Here is a 20,617-nt window from a genome sequence, read left to right on the forward strand (position 1 = left end):
CCTCCCTCCCAGGACCCACCCAGCTCCTGCATAAGTTACTCAAACAGCTCTGGATGTCACTGTCTCACCCCCCAGCTCACCGATCCCCCAGAGTTAACTACTTGAATGCTTTCAAAATTTAGCTTCACATAAAGTCTATGATTCCATCAATACACATACAAAAATAATTCATTCCACCATAAACTTCTGCACGACAGTTAGAAAGAAATTTCTAATTATTCACTACAATGCAGCTGCTGATTTTCTAAGCACATGTAAGATGTAGTCCTTTCTCACACTTGCTTATGCGACAGCTCCAGACGACATGTTTCTCAATAAATTTCTTCCTGGGCATATTTAAGGTCTGGTCTCTTCTTGGGCCTCAGCTTGGGCTACTTGGCATGCCGGCCGGAACACCAATCCTACATGAAGGTATTAAATACTTTTCCATCAGCCAGTGGACAGGGCCAGAGAAGAGCTGCAGGGCCCATTTCACAAAGTTACAAATTTGCACTGGCTTCAGCTACATGTACAAACGTCTCGCGCGCCCTCCTCCTTACCCCTGGCCCTTCGAGCTCCTTCCCCATGATCTCTGCATCATATGAAGCTGCTATTTCTCTTTTCAACTTCCTTGAGTCTATTCCTACCAGAAATGGTTACTCCTTTACATCCAGGAGGTTGATGAAGGTTTGTTCTGAAGGTCGCTATGGACCTAAAGAGACAGATGGACCCTCCAAGTCCTCTCGGATTATAAACAGTAAGAAAATACAAGCCCCTGATTACTGGTGGCCATTCTCTCCACAAACAGATAACTGAACCAAGGGAAGAGATCTTCTACCCCCTGGTCACAGTCGTGCCTGTCTAACACATTGGATGCCCCAGTTCCAAGAATCAATTATTCTACTTCCTTCTGGACCTAATTTGAGTGGGGTGTCAGCAATCGGATTACTGCAGCTTTCCAGTTTGACCTGAAATCAAGTAGTCCAGAGTTCTGCCACTGTTCTCATTCCACATCGGGCTGATTATTCGGGGTCCTCTGACTCTCCACACAAACTTCAGAATCAACGTGTCAATACCCACAAAGGCATTTGCTGAGATCCTGACTCGGATGACAACGCGTGTACAGATCAGGTGGGGAAGAACAGACATCCTAACAATGTTGAGTTCTTTTTATTCATACACTGGAGTATCTCCCCGTTTATCTCTTGTTTGAGATTTATGCAATTTGCAATCAAAAGAAGCCTCACTCCACAGAAACTCAAAATATAAAAATCAATCCACAAGACCTACAGCAAATGCATGTATAAATACCACTGCACCAGCGAGTTTCACACGAGCACTTACAGATGCCCTATCTTCAGTTCCCTTGTGAAGGTCTTGTTTTAGATGGGTCGGGCAGTTTTTTAAACCATTTTAAACGTCATCCTTCTTAGAAAGAAATCTCTGGGAAGGGGCCTCACGGGGCAGCTGCAGCTGGAAGATCCCAGAGAAGAGCCAGTGAACATGGGGCACAAGTGTTTCTATCAACAACTCAGCTTCTAAAATGCAGACTTTTTATATGATTATGCTGTCTGCCCATCCCTCGGGAGAGCTTTTCTGTTATTACTTCTAATGGACACCACGGTGGCGCTGGGAGGATCAGAGAGATGCCGTGCATCCAAAGGCTTTGACAAGGAAAAAACCACACAAATACAAGCGATGAGGATTATTTCACGCTCCACAATCCGGCTGGACAAAAGCAGCAGATAAATTCCCTCCAAACCATATGGGAGCCTGGGCTTGGTATCCCCTTGCACTGTGTTATATAACCAAGCATCCAGCAGCGACAGGCTCTGTATCTGCACAAACGCCAACAGCCCATTGGCCTGCAGCACCACTGAGCAGACACCGACGACGGGTGGAAACAGGATGCTGTCCAGCAAGAAAGGAAATGAGAACCTGGTCCTAAAAGACCGCAGTACACTCAGAAATGGCAGGTGGACGTCCATGAAGATATCCAGAAGGTGCCTGGGAAGTAAATAAAGACAGGTCAGCACCCAACAGCTGCATGGAGCCAGGTTTCCTATGACAGTGAGAAGAGTAGCTCACACAGCAACTCCCGGAAAGAAGTTTCCAGCGGAGTCTTGGAAGAAGCCCATGCTCAAAGCCCATATGCTCTACGACCCTCCCCTGCTCCGAGAGACGTCTCCAGCACGCATGATTAAGCCAAAGACTTTGTAGGTGATTATGACACCTCCCTTGGTCTTCCTCGCCTCCTATATCAGATCAACCACCACGGCCGGCAAATTATACCGCAGGTCTCCATCTCCTCGAAACTCGTGACCAGTACCGCAGCCCAAGAGATCTCGTGCAGGGACAATGCTGCCGTCCCAAGCCCAGGAGGCACTGGCAGGACGCCCGGAGACATTGCCGGTTCTCCACGCTCCCATGTGCAGATGGCAGGGATGCTGTGAACTATCCTGTACTCCACAAGACAGCCCCAGGACCAAGAACTGTTGGCCCCAAAGGTCAACAGTGCTGAGGTGGAGAGCTCTGCTCTGGCCCCAGGACCACAGTCCCTCACCTGGATTCCATTAACAGCCTCTCACCATACGGCTTCCTTTCTCGGATGCTCTATTCCATCCTGCAGATGGCAGCCAGATCTGATCTGACTGAACCCTCCCCAGGGGACCTGCTGAGTGGCTTCCGGGGATCCTCACCAGGCCCACAGCGCTCTGCCCCATATGCCCAGAGCTGCCTCTCTCCTCTCTCCTCACAGTCCTGGCCTTCTCACTGTCACCCTATCCAGCCACAACCACTGATCATCTTGGGATTCCGTGACAGCAACAAATACCTTCTTGTCTGCTGCCTCTACCTGGGGCCTCCCCACTTCACACTTTAACCAGCTCCTCCTTGGAACCTTCCTTGAACCCCCAAATTATTTCCAATCCCCACTTCCTGATATACCTTGTCATCCTCTCTCTTACTTGTCCTTAAGAGGACTCGTTATAATGTAAAGTGAGAAGCTTATGTCTACGATTTGCTTAAAATCATGTATTGCCATCTGCAACTCTATGCTTATGGGTATGGCTACTTGGTTAATTTCTAGCTCATTCTTAAATGCAATCACCATGAGAACAAAAGCCCTGTCTCTGCTATTTGTGCCCAGTGCCCAGCACAGAGAATGAACATATTATTAAGTGCATTTTAAAAATGTACAACCAGGGTGCCTGGGTGGTTCAGTTGCTTAAGCAGCTGCCTTCAGCTCAGGGTCCTGGGATCAAGTCCTACATCAGGCTCCCTGATGAGCAGGGAGCCTGCTTCTCCCGCTCCCTCTCCACTTGCTTGTGCACGGTCTCTCTCTCTGACAAATAAATAAATTAAAATTTCTTTAAAATGTTTTTAAATGTAAAATAATAAAACACACACATACACACATATGACCAAAGGATTAAGTGCTAGCCCTCAAGCAATCAGAGGCCCACTCACACTCACAGGGACACTGAATAAACTGGGACTGTGAGGGAAGAAGGCAGCCTGCATGACATCATGCCCAGGAGCGGAAGGTCGGGAACCAGAGGCAGAAAGCACAGATGTGGAAGGTATGGTGAGGGAGTGACCTCTAGAAGGCCAAGGTCAGGGGCAGAGAGAAGGAATTCACTGGAGCCACAAATTTAAAGGAGCACTTTTTCCCCAGTGAGCATCATGTCCAAGGCCAAGACAGAGGGGAGGGCGAGGAAATCCCTGGAATTCTGCAATCCCATATTAAAGGCTTGTCCTCTGATACAGGTAGGGACAGGGGGATGACCAGCATGAAGGAAACCTGCCACAGAATGTTTTAAAAAGATAAATGCCAACAACTACTTACCAACAGAATGATTCATCGCAGGGTTAAAATGCTAAAAGCAAACTCCTGGTATCCAACAATGGAAAAATTAATACGATGAAAAATCACTTGATTAACTAACTGAATGCACATCAATTCAGGTGCATGTTCTGAATGGGCACTGAACCACGACAATCGTAATTATGACTGCTCATGAATACGGAAAAACGCTTGTAATGTAATGGCAAAGAAGCAGGAAACTAAATGGCATGTATGTTGGAACCATCAAAATATGCATTCCCATGCACCACAACTGGTGGAAAACCAATACAGATGGTTTGATGGCTCAAGGACAGTGGCAGAAAGAAACTACTTTCATTTCTGCTACTGTTACAATGAGCCCTGTTCTACCAAGGGGGGTGAGGAGAGGCTCAAGGAGGCAAGTGTATCCATACAGATGTCCTGCCCATGGGTGGTATCCCAAGCATCCCAGGGGAGCACCCAAGAAGTGTGTGCACTGGGGCCAGAAGAGATTCCAGAAATCCAGAGCTAGGCAAATGCTCCCCAACTATCGGTCTGGCAGAAGCCAGAAGCGTGGTGTCTGATGTGTTCAAATCCCTTGGCCAGACGGTGGAACTCTCTGCAGAGTCTGGAAGCCACAGACCAGAAAGCAGTAAGAGGAAACTGGAAGCATTTTGAGCTGATGGGTTACTAAGAGACAGTCATAAAATACTTTCTTCACCTTTCCGTGGTTTTGTTTTTGCTGCTGCTTCTTTTTTGACTTGAGTCATGACTTGACCTCCAAGCATCTCTTCACCTGTGTATAGGGAGAACTTGCACCATCAGAACAATCCAGAACATCAGACAGATGAGGGCTGGAAGCCCGGGTAAAGCCAGCCCTGAAGGGAAACCTGCCCAGACTCGGACTCCCATGCTTCCCCTTCTGCTGGTGCTCACACAGAAGCCAGAATGTTCTGTATGCTAGGTCAGCCCTGGCCACTTCCAATTCTAAGTGTTACCCAGGGACCAACATGAGCAGAATTAACATGAAAACTCTTGGGTCCCCTTCTCCAGAACTACTGAGTAAGAATCTCCATTTTGACAAGACCTCACACTGAGGTCTGGGCCCCGGGCACCGGGCGCTGCCCCTCCAGCTCTTCCTGAACCGCTGGTCTGGGTGCCGCTGGCATCCCTGTAGAGTCTACACTGACTTCCGTTGTAGGATGAACTGTGTTCCAGAAAAAGATCTGTTCAAACCCTAACCCCTAGTACCTGTGAGAGTGACCTCATTTAGAAAGAGTCTCTGCAGACAGATTCAAGTTAACACAAGGTCATACGAGAACAGGGTAGGCCTCAAATTCAATAGGACCACTGTCCCTAGAAGAAGAGAGACACAAAAACTCAGACACACAGGGGAACCCGGCGTAAAGAGAGAGACAGAGACAGGAGTGAGGTGTCTACAGGCCAAGGACTCTTGGCCTCCACAAGAAGCCAGGAGAAAGGCATGCAACAGACCCCCAGAGCACAGTTACACCTGTATGCTTATATGCCCCCCAAATTCCTATGTCAAAACTGTACACCCCAGTGCGATGGTGTCAGGAGCTAGGACCTGTGGGGAGTGGCTAGGGTCAGATGAGGTCATGATGGTGGGGCCCGTGAGTGGATAAGTGCCCTAATAAGGATCAAAAGAACCTGCTTCCTGCCTTTGCTCTCCAGCATGTGAGGGAAAAGCAGTCTATGATATTCTGTGGCAATGGCTCAAGCAGATGAAGACAAGCACCTAGAAGGAACAGGAGAGAATACATTTGTCTTAGGAAGCCCCGTCTGAAATGCTTCGGTCCAGCTGTCGCAAGAGATGGACTCTTCCTCCAGGCGTGGCGTGGCTTATCCCCACAGCTGCTGAGTCCTGGCCCTCCCTCTCCTCTCTGTGTCAGTAGCAGAACTCTCCGGGAGGCCTGGCCTGGCTTCTCCCGAGCTGCAGACCCTCAACGGCTGGATGTTCTAATCCAACAGACTTCCCCCACAGCAGACAGCATGACCGGGAAGGTCACCATCCAAACCACCCCACGCTCGTCCTTGTGGGTGATGAGAGACAGACAAGCAACGTCCTGCCTCACATCTCTGCTACTCTTGGGTTATCACCACAGTCCACAGCCATCCCCAACCTCAGAACAAGAACGAAGAAACATTTCATTGTTTGCTGTTAGTGCACCTTCCTGGCTCAGATGCTACCAATCTCTTTAAGGTGCCTCTGGTTCCCTCAGGACCCAGAATCATCTGGTTGGAAGGAGCTGGATGGCAGAGCTCTCATCTTCTCGCCTGGCATGGCCACTGAGCTGGTACCGACAGAAGCGGTGGCTTCTGCGGACAGAATGGCTCTGCAGCCCCACGACCCTGCACCTGAGAGGCTGGGTCCCACGAGGCGGGCAGTGAAGAGCAAGCACAGGGAGAACCCGGGCTCCAGGGGAAACCAAGACCTGGCGGTGGCACAGGACACAACAGTGCAGAGGGGGACACACGAAGCCATAATTCGGGGGCACATCAGCACACTCGGAACTCTGGCTGCCTCCCAGGAAACCAGATGGAACCAGCCAGGGCTGTGCCACCAGAGAGCCAGCCAGGGAGGCTTCCTAAAGCTCTGTTTATCGAGATGAAAACTAGAAACAATCCAAGTTCCCAAACACAGAAAACTGGTTCAAGCAGTGAGGACATAACCAGGAGGTCACATGCAATCTTAAGAAACATGTTCTTGAAAAATACTACAGGATACAGGGAAATACATATGGAAATACACACACACACACACACACACGTACATATATGTCAATATGCATGCCTGTACATATCCTATACAGCACATATCCCCACAGACATCTGATGACATGAAGGAGAAAAAGCACGCCATTATAAAGACAAACACGCTAAGAGGGTAATTAATTCATGGGAGATGAATGGTAAATGAGTCTTCTTTTTCTTATCGATGTTTGGCATTTCCCACTTTTCTAACAAGATCACAGTTACATTTAAAAACGAGGGCAAGGGGGCACCTGGGTGGCTCAGTGGGTTAAGCCTCTGCCATAAGCTCGGGTCATGATCTCAGGGTCCTGGGATTAAGTCCCGCATCAGGCTCTCTGCTCGGTGGAGAGCCTGCTTCCCCCTCTGTCTCTGCCTGCCTCTCTGCATACTTGTGATCTCTCTCTCTCTGTCAAATAAATAAGTAAAATTCAAAAAAAAAAAAAAAAAAAAACGAGGGCAAGGGCACAAGAAACACCACATTGTTTAGGAGAAGCGGTAATTCACATCCTCACGAAATCTTGCAATCTCGCACACAGCACTAGAAGCGGAAACCGGGAGGGCTTAGAAGGCAGGGGCAAAGTGGGGAGCAGCCAGTTCTGTAACTGAACCCTGGAAGGTCCGGAGTTCCCTGTGAGCCTCATGTCCTCATCTGCAAGAAGAACCGATGATTTTGGATCCTTATTTGTCATCATCCCTAATACACCAAGACAGCTTTTCCTGAGGTCACAAAATTCTGAATTCTCAAAGTTGTGACAGGCGGTGTGGACCCCTAGTGCTAGCTTAGAAATGAGAGAAAGCAACAAAATCTTCTGATAAAGAAGAATTTTAGACAAGCTGTATGGCAAGTGAGTGCTGTTCGTTTCAAGTCAGGATACAGTTTTTAAGGAAATGAAACAGTGCTTCTCAGAGGACAAAACTCACCCAAAATGGCATTTACCACAATCACGGTACAACTTATTCCCAACACAGAGCCTTCCAGAGAAGCCCAGATGGACCAGCACCACAAATGGTAAGAAGAAAGCCCACACCCAGGGGCAGCCCTGGGAAGGAAGACAAGGCCTCCCGCATCTGTGTGCCAACCTCAACGTGGGGGCCTTGAATTCAATTACTCCTCACCCCGGCCAATCCACTCTCCGCGAGGGAAAGTCACCGAGCTACAGTGGCCCGAGTCTTTGTAAGTCAGTGGAAGACACACAGAAAATGAATCATATTCTCATATAAACTGAAGGAGAAACAGTAGAAAAAACCTGAAGAATGATAAAGAGCAAGGCTTTTAAATGTGGGGTGAAATACACAAGCCGTTCCGGAAAAAAATTTAGTGCCTGTCAACCCACAATTTATTTTTTGTTTTTGTTTCTGTGAAATATGTTAGTTCCAAATAGACTGATGGACATTAGAATAGAAAATACTGGAGGGTATCATACGGAATAAAGGTAAGAACCTTTCCATGAAACATCTTTCAGCTTTATACACACATACACACCAAGAATCTATTCCTTACTGTGGATCTTGGTCAAAGTTTCTCTCTACAGAAAGTTCTAGAATTCTCCCTAGACACACCAGTAGACCATGCCTAGGAGGCAAGGTGGTCTTTTCTAGGATCATTCCATAGAGTTAATATTCCAATATTTTGGAATTGAGTAAATCTGCAATGCGTGTGTTAACTCTGATCGTAAAACCCCAACCACCCCAAATCTAGCCTAGCAATCAACAACTGGTTAAGAAAGAGAAAAACCCACGGCCAACATAGTGGGACCATGACCAAGGACCATGACTGGTCCTCCTAGAAGCCTCCGTGACCAGCCCCATCAGACTCCCTTTATTCCCTTCAAACCCACTTTGGCCTTTGGTCAAAGTTGTTTTTGTTTGCTTGTTCATTCGTTTGTTTGGGGTTTTTTTGGGGGGGGGCGGGTAGAGAGGGAAAGGAAGGAGAATTTAAAGCAGGCTCCACACCCAGCGTGGAGCCTGACACAGGGCTTGATCTCAGGACCCTGAGATCATGACCTGCGTGGAAATCAAGAGTTGAACTCTCAATCAACTAAGCCACCCAAGCACCCCTGATCAAAGTATTTTTAATTGCTTTATGCATGAACATACCACATGTCCACTTGACGGAAAGGTCCACCAGAAATGATATTTATGCCTTTACAGCCCCAAAGCATCAGACACAGAGCTGCTGTCCACCAGTGTGGACGACAGGTATGAGCCGTTTCTAAATACAGTCAGATAGCTGGTACTTAACACTGTTCTCCAGGGGAGTTGAAGAGAAAAGAATGTGGCTCTGGAATTTAAGGTAGGCTTTAATCATCACTCCATTCCCATGCTAGTCATATGGCCTTGGGCAAGCTAGTTCCCATCTCTGGTTGTCTGCATGTGAAAGCAAGGAGAGTACCTAAGAGTTTTATCGTAAGGATCAAATAAACTGATAGATGTAAAGCAATTAGGACAGAAAGCGATCAATGCGTATCAGCTGTTGCTATTCTAGCACGGGGAGCTCATGATTCTATCAACCCCTGGAATTAATTCAGGGAGGCTTCCCAACATCCAGATGTTTTGTGTTCTCTAAGGAAGGCACTCTAGTTACCTTCAGTCTCCAAGGAATTAAAGGCTAGGAGGGTTGGTTGGGCTGGCAATGAAGGTTTCTGAAATGCAGAAACTGCAATCTGACCCATCTCTCCAGGCAGCTGGAAAACATCACAGCTTTCTAAGGAGGAGGCCACCAGCAGATGTGAGTTTTAGGAAAACATTGAAATACAGTCAGGAAATAAGAAAGGGCAGGTACAGCACTGAGGGTAGAGAGAGTAAAAAAACTTTCTGCACAATTTTATCAAGAAGAACTGCGGTCATGAGCAAACATAGACATGTGTATCACAGCCAAGGAGAACAAAGGGAAGAGAAGGCAGTGGACGGAATGGCCACGTCTGGCTTTGGAGAGCCCACATCTGAGTGCCATTGCATCAAACGTGGGGGAGAGATGGACCACGATCACACAGGGGAGAGCAGAGGAGAGAACCAGGGGGCGTTGACCATGGTACAAGGAACCCCTCGTGGGATGGGAAGGAGAGAGAGAAGTGTGACAGCAGAGAAGGATCCCACAAGCACCTGCTGAGTGTTGAGAAAGTCTGGGCATGACTGCAGACAAACTGAAAGGGAAATCTGATATGCAGACAAAAGATTCTAGACTGAGAGGATGAGTAAGGGATTGATCAAAACCCCAGAGGCAGGAGTGGGTAGGGGAGACTCCACACCTGCGGAAGGCTACTTTCAGTCTTCTGATGGGGATGAGAAAGGAAAGGTGACATCAGACAGATCCTAAAGGATCCTCTCGGCAAAGCAGACAGACCAGCATCATTTGCTAAAGGTGGTGGCAGGGGGGCGGCGATAAGCCTCAGGCTTGAGAAGTTGCCAGAAATAGCTGGTAAGGTAAATCCACTAAGCAATCTAAAGATAAAAAAAGAAAGATAAATTTAAAGATAAAATAATATCTTTTTGAGTAAAGTGGTACAGTTGCTGTGGAAAATATGGTAATTCATCAAAAAATTAAACATGGTATTACCATATGACCCAGCATTTCCACATCTGATATATACCCTACATATCGGTAACAAAGTAAAAGCAGAGACTTGAACAATTACCTGCAAACTTAGATTCACAGCATTACTCACAATGGCCAAAAGGTGTAAACAGCCCCAAGGTTGGGGGCATTCACTAAGGGACAGTAAAGCAGCACAAAGGTCAGTCTGTCTCCAGAAACACGCGGATTCCCCAGAGAAGGATCCAGAAGTGCTCCAGGCAGAGAAGGGAGAGACAGAACAGCCCACACAGCCCTGCAGTTTCCTCGCCCACATCACAAAAACATACCCCCTTTGTGTGCGTGCTCCCGTACACTCAGCAACCCAGGAACAATGTCTGGTACTGACTCAAACGGAAGGCAGCACCAATGACAATGACGTTGATGCCATGTTCGTCCTGCAGTTAATTATTCCCCAACTCCTCTGGCCTCTTTCTCCCTGAAGGCATAACATGCCGGGGCTGCACCCTCTGCGGCCAGGGCGATGGAAGGAGCGGCAGCAGCTCTGGGAAGGTGACTGCAGGACGCAGGCTCTGGGGACAGAGCAGGCACACCCCCACTCCCCATCCCGTCAGCTCACCCCACATCGTGCCGGGAAGACACGACAGCGTGCGGACTTCCTAGTCACAGATCTCACACAGATCCTCACAAAAATCAAAACGGCCACCAAGAGCCACCCTTTGGGGAACAACACGTAACCCTATGAAATGCCACGGTCTTTTTTTTTGTATCTTCTCTCTAGAAGATGATTCATAACTGTTATTTCCATTTCCGCAGAGCAAAGCCTGGAGGATGAGAACAACGCAAAACCCGGGGACCTGGGATGAGAGTCTTCAAATCTCACCCATGCAGAGAGCACCTATTGTGTAAAAACAAGGTACAAAATTAGCCACAAGGGAGGCGACGTTTGAAACAACACTCTGCCGCCGGCCGATCTCGCAGACATAAAGTCTTCATCACGCGTGAACATCCCTGATTTCACTCCCATCTTAGGAGAAAACACCCACTGAAGGAAGGTCTTGCAAGACTCCACTCACTGAATAATCCAACACAGAAGGAGGTGGGCAGACAAGAGTCAAGCCCAGTCAAATTTAATAATGTAAGAGTATATTTAGAAATCTAAAATTACAATAAGTCAATAGGAGAAAAACAACTATCATATGATCTCCCTGGTATGAGGAAGTGGAGATGCAACGTGGGGGTTTGGGGTGTAGGAAAAGAATAAATGAAACAAGACGGGATCGGGAGGGAGACAAACCATAAGTGACTCTTAATCTCACAAAACAAACTGAGGGTTGCTGGGGGTGGGGGGGGGGAAGAGGAGGGGGGTGGGGTTATGGACACTGGGGAGGGTATGTGCTATGGTGAGTGCTGTGAAGTGTGTAAACCTGGCGAATCACAGACCTGTACGCCTAGGGATTAAAAATACATTATATGTTTATAAAAAAATAAAAAATTAAAAAAAAAAGAAATCTAAAATTATGTCTGGGCTCAAACTTCCTGTAATTTTTATCTATTCTTACGCCCGCCGTGCCTGTTTTTCTGAAATGCCACAGGATGTAGTGCTAAGTATCCTGAACACATTGCTAATTTTAACCCCAGGACAATAAGGCAGCTTGAGGCATAGCAAGTCACCAAAATGGTTAGCCTAAAACTTCAACGACGCACCACATCCCTTTCCCTGTAGATCACCAGTTTTTCTACAAGAAGTTCACATCAAGTTCAAGCACGTCCATGGAAGAATCCAGCAGCTCTGCGGACAGCTGCACCACCTTGAGACGGAAGGCCCCGTGCGCTCCACCCAGGGCTGGTTGTGACAGTGGCCCTGGTCACAGCAACCGTGGGACACACCTGACACACACACGTCTTTGCTGCAGATGGAATGGTAATCACTTTCCAAAACATTTTCAAGACAACAGCCATAACAATGTTTTCTGAATTACGCATTAAAAGAGCATTAAGGGAGGAGAGTAACAGCAACAGCAGCTAAGTGAACAGTCGCGTGAAAGCCGCCCAGTGAGTCACTCAGAAGATTACTGTCCTCTGAGGGCACCAGCCTGGGCGGCAGCCTGCACACCACGCCTCTGTCTGCAGTCGGTCAGCCCCATGGAAATGGCCAGAACGGGGGAAGCCAGAGAGCAGGCCGGCCGCCCCGTGCTCCCGCCTCCCGGCACCTCCACACCACAGCCGACAACCTCTCGTGAGGTCCTTCCATGGGGGGACACCTGAGGTGGTAAAAAGAGGGGGACGGTGGGGACGCTGGATCCCTCGCTCTTCTGGGCAAGCGTGCGGGACCAAGACATATCCGCGTTCCAGCAACGTAGCCTGAGGTCCGACTGATGCCCGGGGCGCCCACAGCCTCAGCATCCCCACCTCTGCCCAGCCCCCGAGACACCCCAACAAGTGACACGCGAACATTTTTCTTATCAACATCCTTATGTTTGCATCAATTCAGAGCACGTCCTTACCGCGGAGCAAAGAGAGGGCGGGGGGCCTGAAGACACCGACAGAGAAGGGAAAACAGCATCTCAGGATACGGGGGGCCAGAAGCGCTCGCCACCAAAGCCGCCCCTGGGCCGCCACGCGAGCTCAGGCTTTGCGGGAGGAAGAGCCCCTGCTTCTTGCATGCCCAGCGGGGGAGCCCAGCAGCTCCCAGCGGGCGTGAGGATGGCCGCTCCCGCCACACCCCAGGGCCTACCTTCACCCTGACGGTCTGGTCCGACACGCTGCTCATCATGTCGCTGATGGATCTGAACAGCTGCAGCAGGGACTCCATGAAGTCAGCCTCCCCTTTGTCTTCATACAGTCTGCAACGGAGCACAGGACACTCGATGAGGCCTGGTGGACAGGGCCTCAAGCCTGTTTGCCCCCACATCACAGCCTTGCAAGCTGCTGCTGGGGCGGCAACTGAGAACACGAGGGAAAATCCGCCACATCCATGGAACACAGGAGGCAGCTCAGAAACGGGGTTCATCTGGGCCACACGGCCAGGGGGCTGGGGCCTCAGGCGGAAGAAGCTGGTTTTTAACTGTACCGTTTATGTGCTTTTTTTCATTGTAACATGATACATTTTCTAAATCTGCAAATTGGAAACGTATAGAAAGGGGGGAAGGAGAGAAAGAGGAAGGAAGACCAGAGGAAGGAGTAGCAGAGAAATTCAGCTTTAATTCTAGCCCACGGAGATTACACTGTCAATATTTTGGTGTATTTCCTGCGAGTGTTTTTTTAAACCCACAATGTCACATAATTAACATAAATTTAATTTCCTGAATTTAACACCATCTTGTAACCATTTGAAAATGATATTATAATAGTAAATTCAAAATTACTTTATTTCAGAGTAATGACACTATACAATTCATTCATCACAGAATTGCTGGTAATGGAAAAATTATCACAAGGTGGAGCATATTCAATAAATGGGTAATAAGGAAGTTGTGCATTGGTTACACAGAGACAAATATATGTTGCTAATTATAAATAAGTTTCACGTATAAATTATTTATTAGCAGTTACTTCAAGTTGCTGTTACTAAAAAGCAACACATTTGCATTTTAAAATGCTGCAACGCAGATGTTTTCTTATTATAAACTAGCTTTCTGCCTAATTAAAGTATACCATACCTGAAAACTTGTGTACAATGGAAAATTCTGTAAACTAAGTGATAATTAATTACCCTAGAGGTCATCTTATATTTAAATGAGTTCCAATGTAAAGCAACAAATCCGGTCGAAAATGGGAAACTGTAACCTAGTGTATCCATTTTATAAAGGATTTTATTCAATCGGAGTTTGTTTAAAAGGTGCATAGCCTACAATCATGAACTCCTGCTTGCAGGGAACACGAAGCAACAGAGTCATGTTTTACAGACCAGTCCAAACACTTGGGGAGGCTTTAAGCACGCAGTCACTCTCGTCCTCAGGACATCTGCCAATCCTAGAGCCGTGTGGGATAGGAGAGTGAAAATCTCTGTAGAGTGGGCTTTCTATCAGTCTCCAAAGATAATGAATGGTAATGAATTAGAAAATGCCAGGGAGATGGGTCGCACATGACAGAGCAGACTCTCCACTGAAAACCCTGGGGAACCAGGAGCCAACCAAATGTAGACCAAAGCTTACGAAGGCTACACAGAGCCTTGTTAGAGTAAAAGATCAGTCCCACTGTCCTGCCTAGAAGGGGAAAGGATGATCATCTCTGAAAGAAGAGACCATCACCTGGAGCTACATTTAAGTAAAAATTAACTAAAAATAGAAGAGACCATGTGGCCAAACGAGAAAGAAAAAAAGACAACAGAAACAGAATGACAGGTGGTCAAGATACTGTAGCTAGCTAGCAAGAATGTCAACATAAATGGAAATGGAAAAAAATGGAGAAAATAAAAAGATGGAAATATGAAAAAATTGATAGAGAAAACAGAAGATGGGAAGTTTAGTAAGAAATCTACAGAAAAAATCAAATGAAAATTTTAAAACTAGAAACTATAATATCTAAAATTAAGAATTCATTATGTGGGGTAAATTGAGATCAGATCAAGTAAAAGGTAGAATTAGTGAAGTGGAAGATGATCAACATGAAAATAAGTAAGCACAGAGGGAGAAAATAAACAAAAGAGTGTTAGAGATATGTAGGGTATAAAGATGGGTCTAATACACATATGACTGAAGTTCCAGAAGAAAATGAGACACACAGGTGACAAATATGATACCAGAATAGATAATGACAATAAATTTGCCAAAATGAATAGAGAAAAATCAATCCAAAGTTCAAGACGCTCTGAAAATCCAATGTAGGAGAAAAAAGAAAGTAAAAGCATTTCTATAAAATCCATACTAAAACTGCTCATAACCACAGAAACAACATATTGTAAGCACAACTAGAGGAAAAACACACAAACAAAAGACACCGTCACCTTCAAAGACATAACAAGAAGTCTGAAAGCTGATTTCTCACCAGAAAAGATGGAAATGAAGAGAGAAGAGCACAGTATCTGAAAGAACTAACTGCCAAACTATAATTCTATATTAAATAAAAATTTCCTTTAAAAACAAGGAGGAAGTAAATGATTTTCACACAAACCCTGCAGCAGACTTTTATTAAAAGAAATTCTATAAGGAGTTTTTTTTTGGGGGGGGAGCACAGAAGGAAACTAACCCCATGGAGAAACATGAAATTGAAAGTAAAATCAAAAAATGATAATAAATATAAAACTTATTGAATTAATACTAACTATACAAAATAGTAACAGTTGTATCTTATGAGGCATAAAATATAGGTATCTTGAAATGCGTAACAATAATAATTTTAAAAAGGAGATTTCATGTGAAAATAGAGTGCTCTGTTCCAGCCATGTCTAGTGTTACCAGGGGAGTGGCAAGAGTAATGATTTTAATTATTCTGTAAGAATTCAAACACACATGTTGTCACATGTAGGATAATCATTAAAAGAACAGTAGAAGAACATATCACTAACACATCAAAAGAGGAGAAAACGAGACCATAAAAAGAACATCAGGCTTTCTACAAAAGAACGCAAAGAAGGAGAAAAAGGAGAACGTAATACAGACGGATAAAAGAGAAAATGAACAGAAAATAAGTCTAAACCCATCACATCCAAACAAACTATATCCTCAGTTAAGAGGGCTTTCAGACTGTATGAAATAAAGATACAGCTATGTGTTATGCACAAGAGAAAGAGCTTAAATATAAGGACACAGAAAGGTTAAAAGCAAAGAAGAGAAGAGATATTGCATGCAAATATTAACCAAAAGATAAAGGGCAAGTTTTCATATTGATGAAAGGGTACAGGCATCCCTCAGAGACACTGTGAGTTCAGTTTCCAGACAACTGCAATAAAATGAGTATGGCAATAAAAAGAATCAAACTAACTTTCTGGTTTCCCAGTGCATACGAAAAATATGTTTACATTATAGTGCAGTCTATTAAATGTGTGACAGCATTTTGTCTTAAAAAAATACATACTTTAGGGGCGCCTGGGTGGCTCAGTGGGCTAAAGCCTCTGCCTTCGGCTCGGGTCATGATCCCAGGGTCCTGGGATCGAGCCCCACATCGGGCTCTCTGCTGCATAGCAGGGATCCTGCTTCCTCCTCTCTCTCTGCCTGCCTCTCTGCCTACTTGTGATCTCTGTCTGTCAAATAAATAAATAAAATCTTTAAAAAAAAAAAAAAATACATACTTTAATATTTAAAAAAATACTTTATGCTAAAAAGTGCTAATAATCATCTGGGGTTTCAGCCATTGATAATCACTGATCACAGAACACCATAACAAATATAGTAACAAGGGAAAAGTTTGAAATATTACAAGAATTACCTGAACACAACACAGAGATATTAACGCGCAAATGCTTTTAGAAAAATGGCACCAAAAGGCTTGCTTGACGCAGGGTTGCCACAACCGTTGGATTTCTAAAAACCACAGTGTATGCAAAGAGCAATAAAGTGAGTTTGCCTATAAATCCACAACCAAGAGATCACAATTCTAAATCCGTATGCCCCCAATAACAGTTTCAAAATCTATAAGGTATAAGTAATGAGTAAATGCTATCTAAATTTCTACCAAGAATCCCTCAAAGATGAAAACTTAGCAGTTTCTCTGCTGCCAATCAACATATTTAAAACACAGAAATGACAAGTATTGTACAGCATTCCCACTGACGCATCTTTCTGAAATGAAAGGGAAGCCTCTAGAGTCTCACCTCTTGGTTTTATCAAATAAACCAAGAACAGCCACTTGTTTGACCCACCTTCAGGTAGAAGAAGGGCTGAGGAAAGAATTCCGAGGGCTATCAGTAGATAACTAGATGAGTAAGAGCTAGTTATCATTCCTTGCTCTATTTATACATTTTAAGTATTCATTATCAGGGAATGACAAGACTGTTGTCTATTAGCTACATTCTATTTCTGTGACCCAGGAAATGATAGCAGAATGACAGGTCTGCAACAACTTATTCATGATCAATAACTAATTATGCACACCGGATGACAGGCAAAGCTTCCACAAAGCACCGGGAAGACAGAAGAAGAACACAGCAATAACTAGCTTTAGTAATTTGCTTCAGAAGGTCTGAAACAGGATGTGTCTGTTTTCTGGCTTTCCACTTAATGTGATCCACCCACACAGAAAACACAGACAAACAAAAACCAGTGGAGAAGTGCCCCTGGCTGTCAGGAATCTTTCTGTAGGTTCTAAACCAAATGTCTTTGGGCCAGAGTTTTAAAATTGCTGTTCTCACTTCAAAACAAAATGAGCCTTCTGAACAAAACAAAAAGTATGGATTTGCATAGTGAGAAAGATAGTGGGATAAGCATCCATATCTTTATCTCCAATGTTTCACCTCTTTGTTCACTGGAAGAATAATGACTGTCAATTACCCGGGAATTTTACAAAGTACTACGTTACCTGAAAACACAGCAGACCATTCTGAGAGAAGAAGAAAAATAAAGAACCTCTAACGTTTATTCCAACTGCAAAGAGGAAAACACTCTTGTCAACTCCAGCTGTGAGCACAATGGTCTTTCTCTGAAGCTAATAAATGTGGCGCAAGTAAGAAAACGGGAACCCTAGTCTGCTTCCTCCCCAGCTCCGTGAACACCACACGAGAGGTGCTGCCGGGAACTTCTCATGGAGCAAACACAGGGGACACCTGTGTAGGACACAGGACTGCTTTCTCTTTCAGAAGCCAACACGAAAGAGGAATATTATTTCATCTAGAATTCATGCCTTTGATGATCACAGAAGAAAAGCTACTGAAATATAGCTGGTGGGACCATGGCGAGTGGGGGTGAGCAGAACGAGATCCTACTCAAGTCTTCAGCCCTGTGGTCCATGATTTGAAGGCCATGATTTTTTTCTTCCCACAGAATCAGAGTTCTCAGTTTTGGAGTACAGATTTAAATGTAAGAAATAGTATCTTATCTACATAATGTGGCTGCAACTGTGTTCTAAGTTTTGAAAGGAACATATGTTCCTCTCTGCCCTCAGGAATCAAAGAAGGCAGCCAAGATACACATTTAGGAAGCAATTAGGAAAAAACTAAGGCCAATAAACTATTAAAGTCGGGGATGCGGTCAGGGCTCCCAAGCTCATTAAGTACTTACGTGGGAGAAGCAAGGGAGAAGGGAGGAAGGGCAGGAGGGAAGGACCTGGTCATCAAAATCTCCATATTCACACAGTATTCGGATGAGGTCAGGAATGCCCAGACAAGGGCCTTGGCAGCCTTAGGAAGTCTCACTGCCTTTTGGCAACTGCTGCTACTCATCTCATGACCTCTTTCCACTTCTGTCCTGGACAGTGTCAGCTCTTGACAAACAAGTTATCCCAGCAAAGAGACCCCTTTCGTGATCAGGCCACGGCTCCCGCAAAGGCCACTCCAGAACAAAAGCAGGCAGCAGGATGAAGATCTGTACCAACATGCTACCCAGTGCCAAAACAAAGGCATTCCTCAGGACATCAAACATAAAACACCTCCCTGGGTCACAGGCAAGGATCTGCTGAGCTTCTGTGCAGCACAGAAGACCGAACCACATCTTTGGGTCACACAGGGCTCCAGTGACTTAAAGCCAAGGAGATACTAGTGACAGGAGTCTCAGAGACTGACCCCAAACTAACAGCGAGAAAAGCTCTCAGGGGCCTAATTAAGTAGGACTTCAGAACCCAGAGTAAGCTAGGGGCATTTTGAGCTGTCAGGCAAGAGAAATTCAGGTTAAAAGCATAAGAAAGAGAATGTTAGTCACCTATCCAATATATATTTCTCCCTGTCGCCTTTACTATAAGAACTCTGATTTTGTTGAAAGCATCAATAATAAGCGCATCTAAAAGTCCTTACCGGGGCGCCTGGGTGGCTCGGTTGGTTGAGCGACTGCCTTCGGCTCAGGTCATGATCCCGGAATCCCGGGATCGAGTCCCACATCAGGCTCCCAGCTCCATGAGGAGTCTGCTTCTCCCTCTGACCTTCTCCCCTGTCATTCTCTCTCCCACTCTCTATCAAATAAATAAATAAAATCTTAAAAGTCCTTAACAATCTCCCTTGCATCTAAGGTGGTCATATGACATAGTTCGGAGATGACACTTTGTAGGAATTGGGAAAGTTCTTTAAAAGGAGAGGAACTGGAAGGCTGTTTACACCATACCTTCTCCTCTCTGTGGCTTGGAATGCAGTCCTGATGAAAGGAAGGGCAGGAACCAGTTTGGGGCCGTAAGACACAGAGATGGACCCTAAGGATGGCGGAGAAGAAGGGCAACAGGAGCCAAGGACATGGGGAAACCAGGAACCAAGTGCATCAACTCTGGAATCTTCCTCTGGGCTCCATGTTATATATATGGTGAGAAGTGAAGCTCATCACATTAAGCCATGTTAAGTCAGGCTTTCCTGTAAAAGCAGCCAATCACATTCCTAACCTCTATAAGACTGATAAAATTAACAATTTATGGACCATGGTTCTAAGATATCACACCATTTGTACTTAGAGATTGAAAGAGATTAAGAGAAAGAAATAACTTCACCACTGGTCCACTTGGATGACCCCAATCTTTTCAAGCCACATTATTTCATAAAAGATTAAAGAATTTACCACAATAACAGAAATACAGATTATCAATGCACATTTCTTTTGAATCCTAATCCCCAAATGAGAAGGAAAGTCAGCAGTGTGCTCAAGAAGAAAATGAGCATCATCAAACTCCTGACTCAATGTCATACTGACTATACATTGTACAAGATTAAGATTCTTTCAAACAAAACATGACAAAATCCATACATATTACCCAACTACACTGCTCTTTCAAGTTCATGCTCTCACCTTAGTGAACATTTTGGTTTAGAGCAAGTAATGATTTAAAATTAGTGGGGAAATCCACAAAAGCAAGATAGAGGGTACCAAGAAGTTCATTTTCATAGAATTAACTTTATTAGAAAAAAAATAAAATCCAGGAAAACAAAACCTACATTACTTTGTCATCTTTCACAACTGACAGTGGGAAAATCATCAATGGCTTTGACCCTAAAGAAAAGAGAAAGCTTAGGGGCACCTGGGTGGCTCAGCCTGACTAAGCATCTGCCTTTGGCACAGGTCATGACCCCAGGGTCCTGGGATTGAGCCCCACATCAGGCTCCCTGCTCAGCAGGGAGTCTGCTCCCCTCTACTGCTCATCCTAGCGCGTTCTCTCTCTCTCTCTGTGAAATAAATAAATAAAATCCTAAAGAAAAAAAAAATAAAGAGTCTACAGCAATATTCATGCCTACCCGTAATTAGCAAAATTAAAGAGCATGGCTTCCATGCCTTCCTCAAGAATGACAGCATGATGACCTCAAACTGTTGTCTTCATACAATCAAATGGCAGTGTAGAGACTGCTGTCTACATCGTATCAACTCCACAGAGAACACAAGCACAGTGATTCCTTAACCAGCCACACAAGGGCTGTAACCGTTGATCACCACTGTCATCAG

General features: G+C 45.3%; 1 protein-coding gene across 2 annotated transcripts in view; it reads right to left on the bottom strand.

Annotated features, from left to right (window-relative positions):
* Positions 1-20,617, bottom strand: part of DOCK1 (dedicator of cytokinesis 1) — a 495,164-nt gene that overhangs the window by 355,032 nt on the left and 119,515 nt on the right. For both annotated transcript variants that reach the window (XM_080823568.1, XM_080823569.1), the window contains exon 23: positions 12,850-12,958. In XM_080823568.1, coding sequence (XP_080679694.1) covers positions 12,850-12,958 — 109 coding nt within the window. The remainder of the gene's footprint in view (positions 1-12,849; positions 12,959-20,617) is intronic.

This window comes from Martes martes, assembly GCF_963455335.1.
Source record: "Martes martes genome assembly, chromosome: 14".
Classification (NCBI taxonomy): Eukaryota; Metazoa; Chordata; class Mammalia; order Carnivora; family Mustelidae; genus Martes; species Martes martes.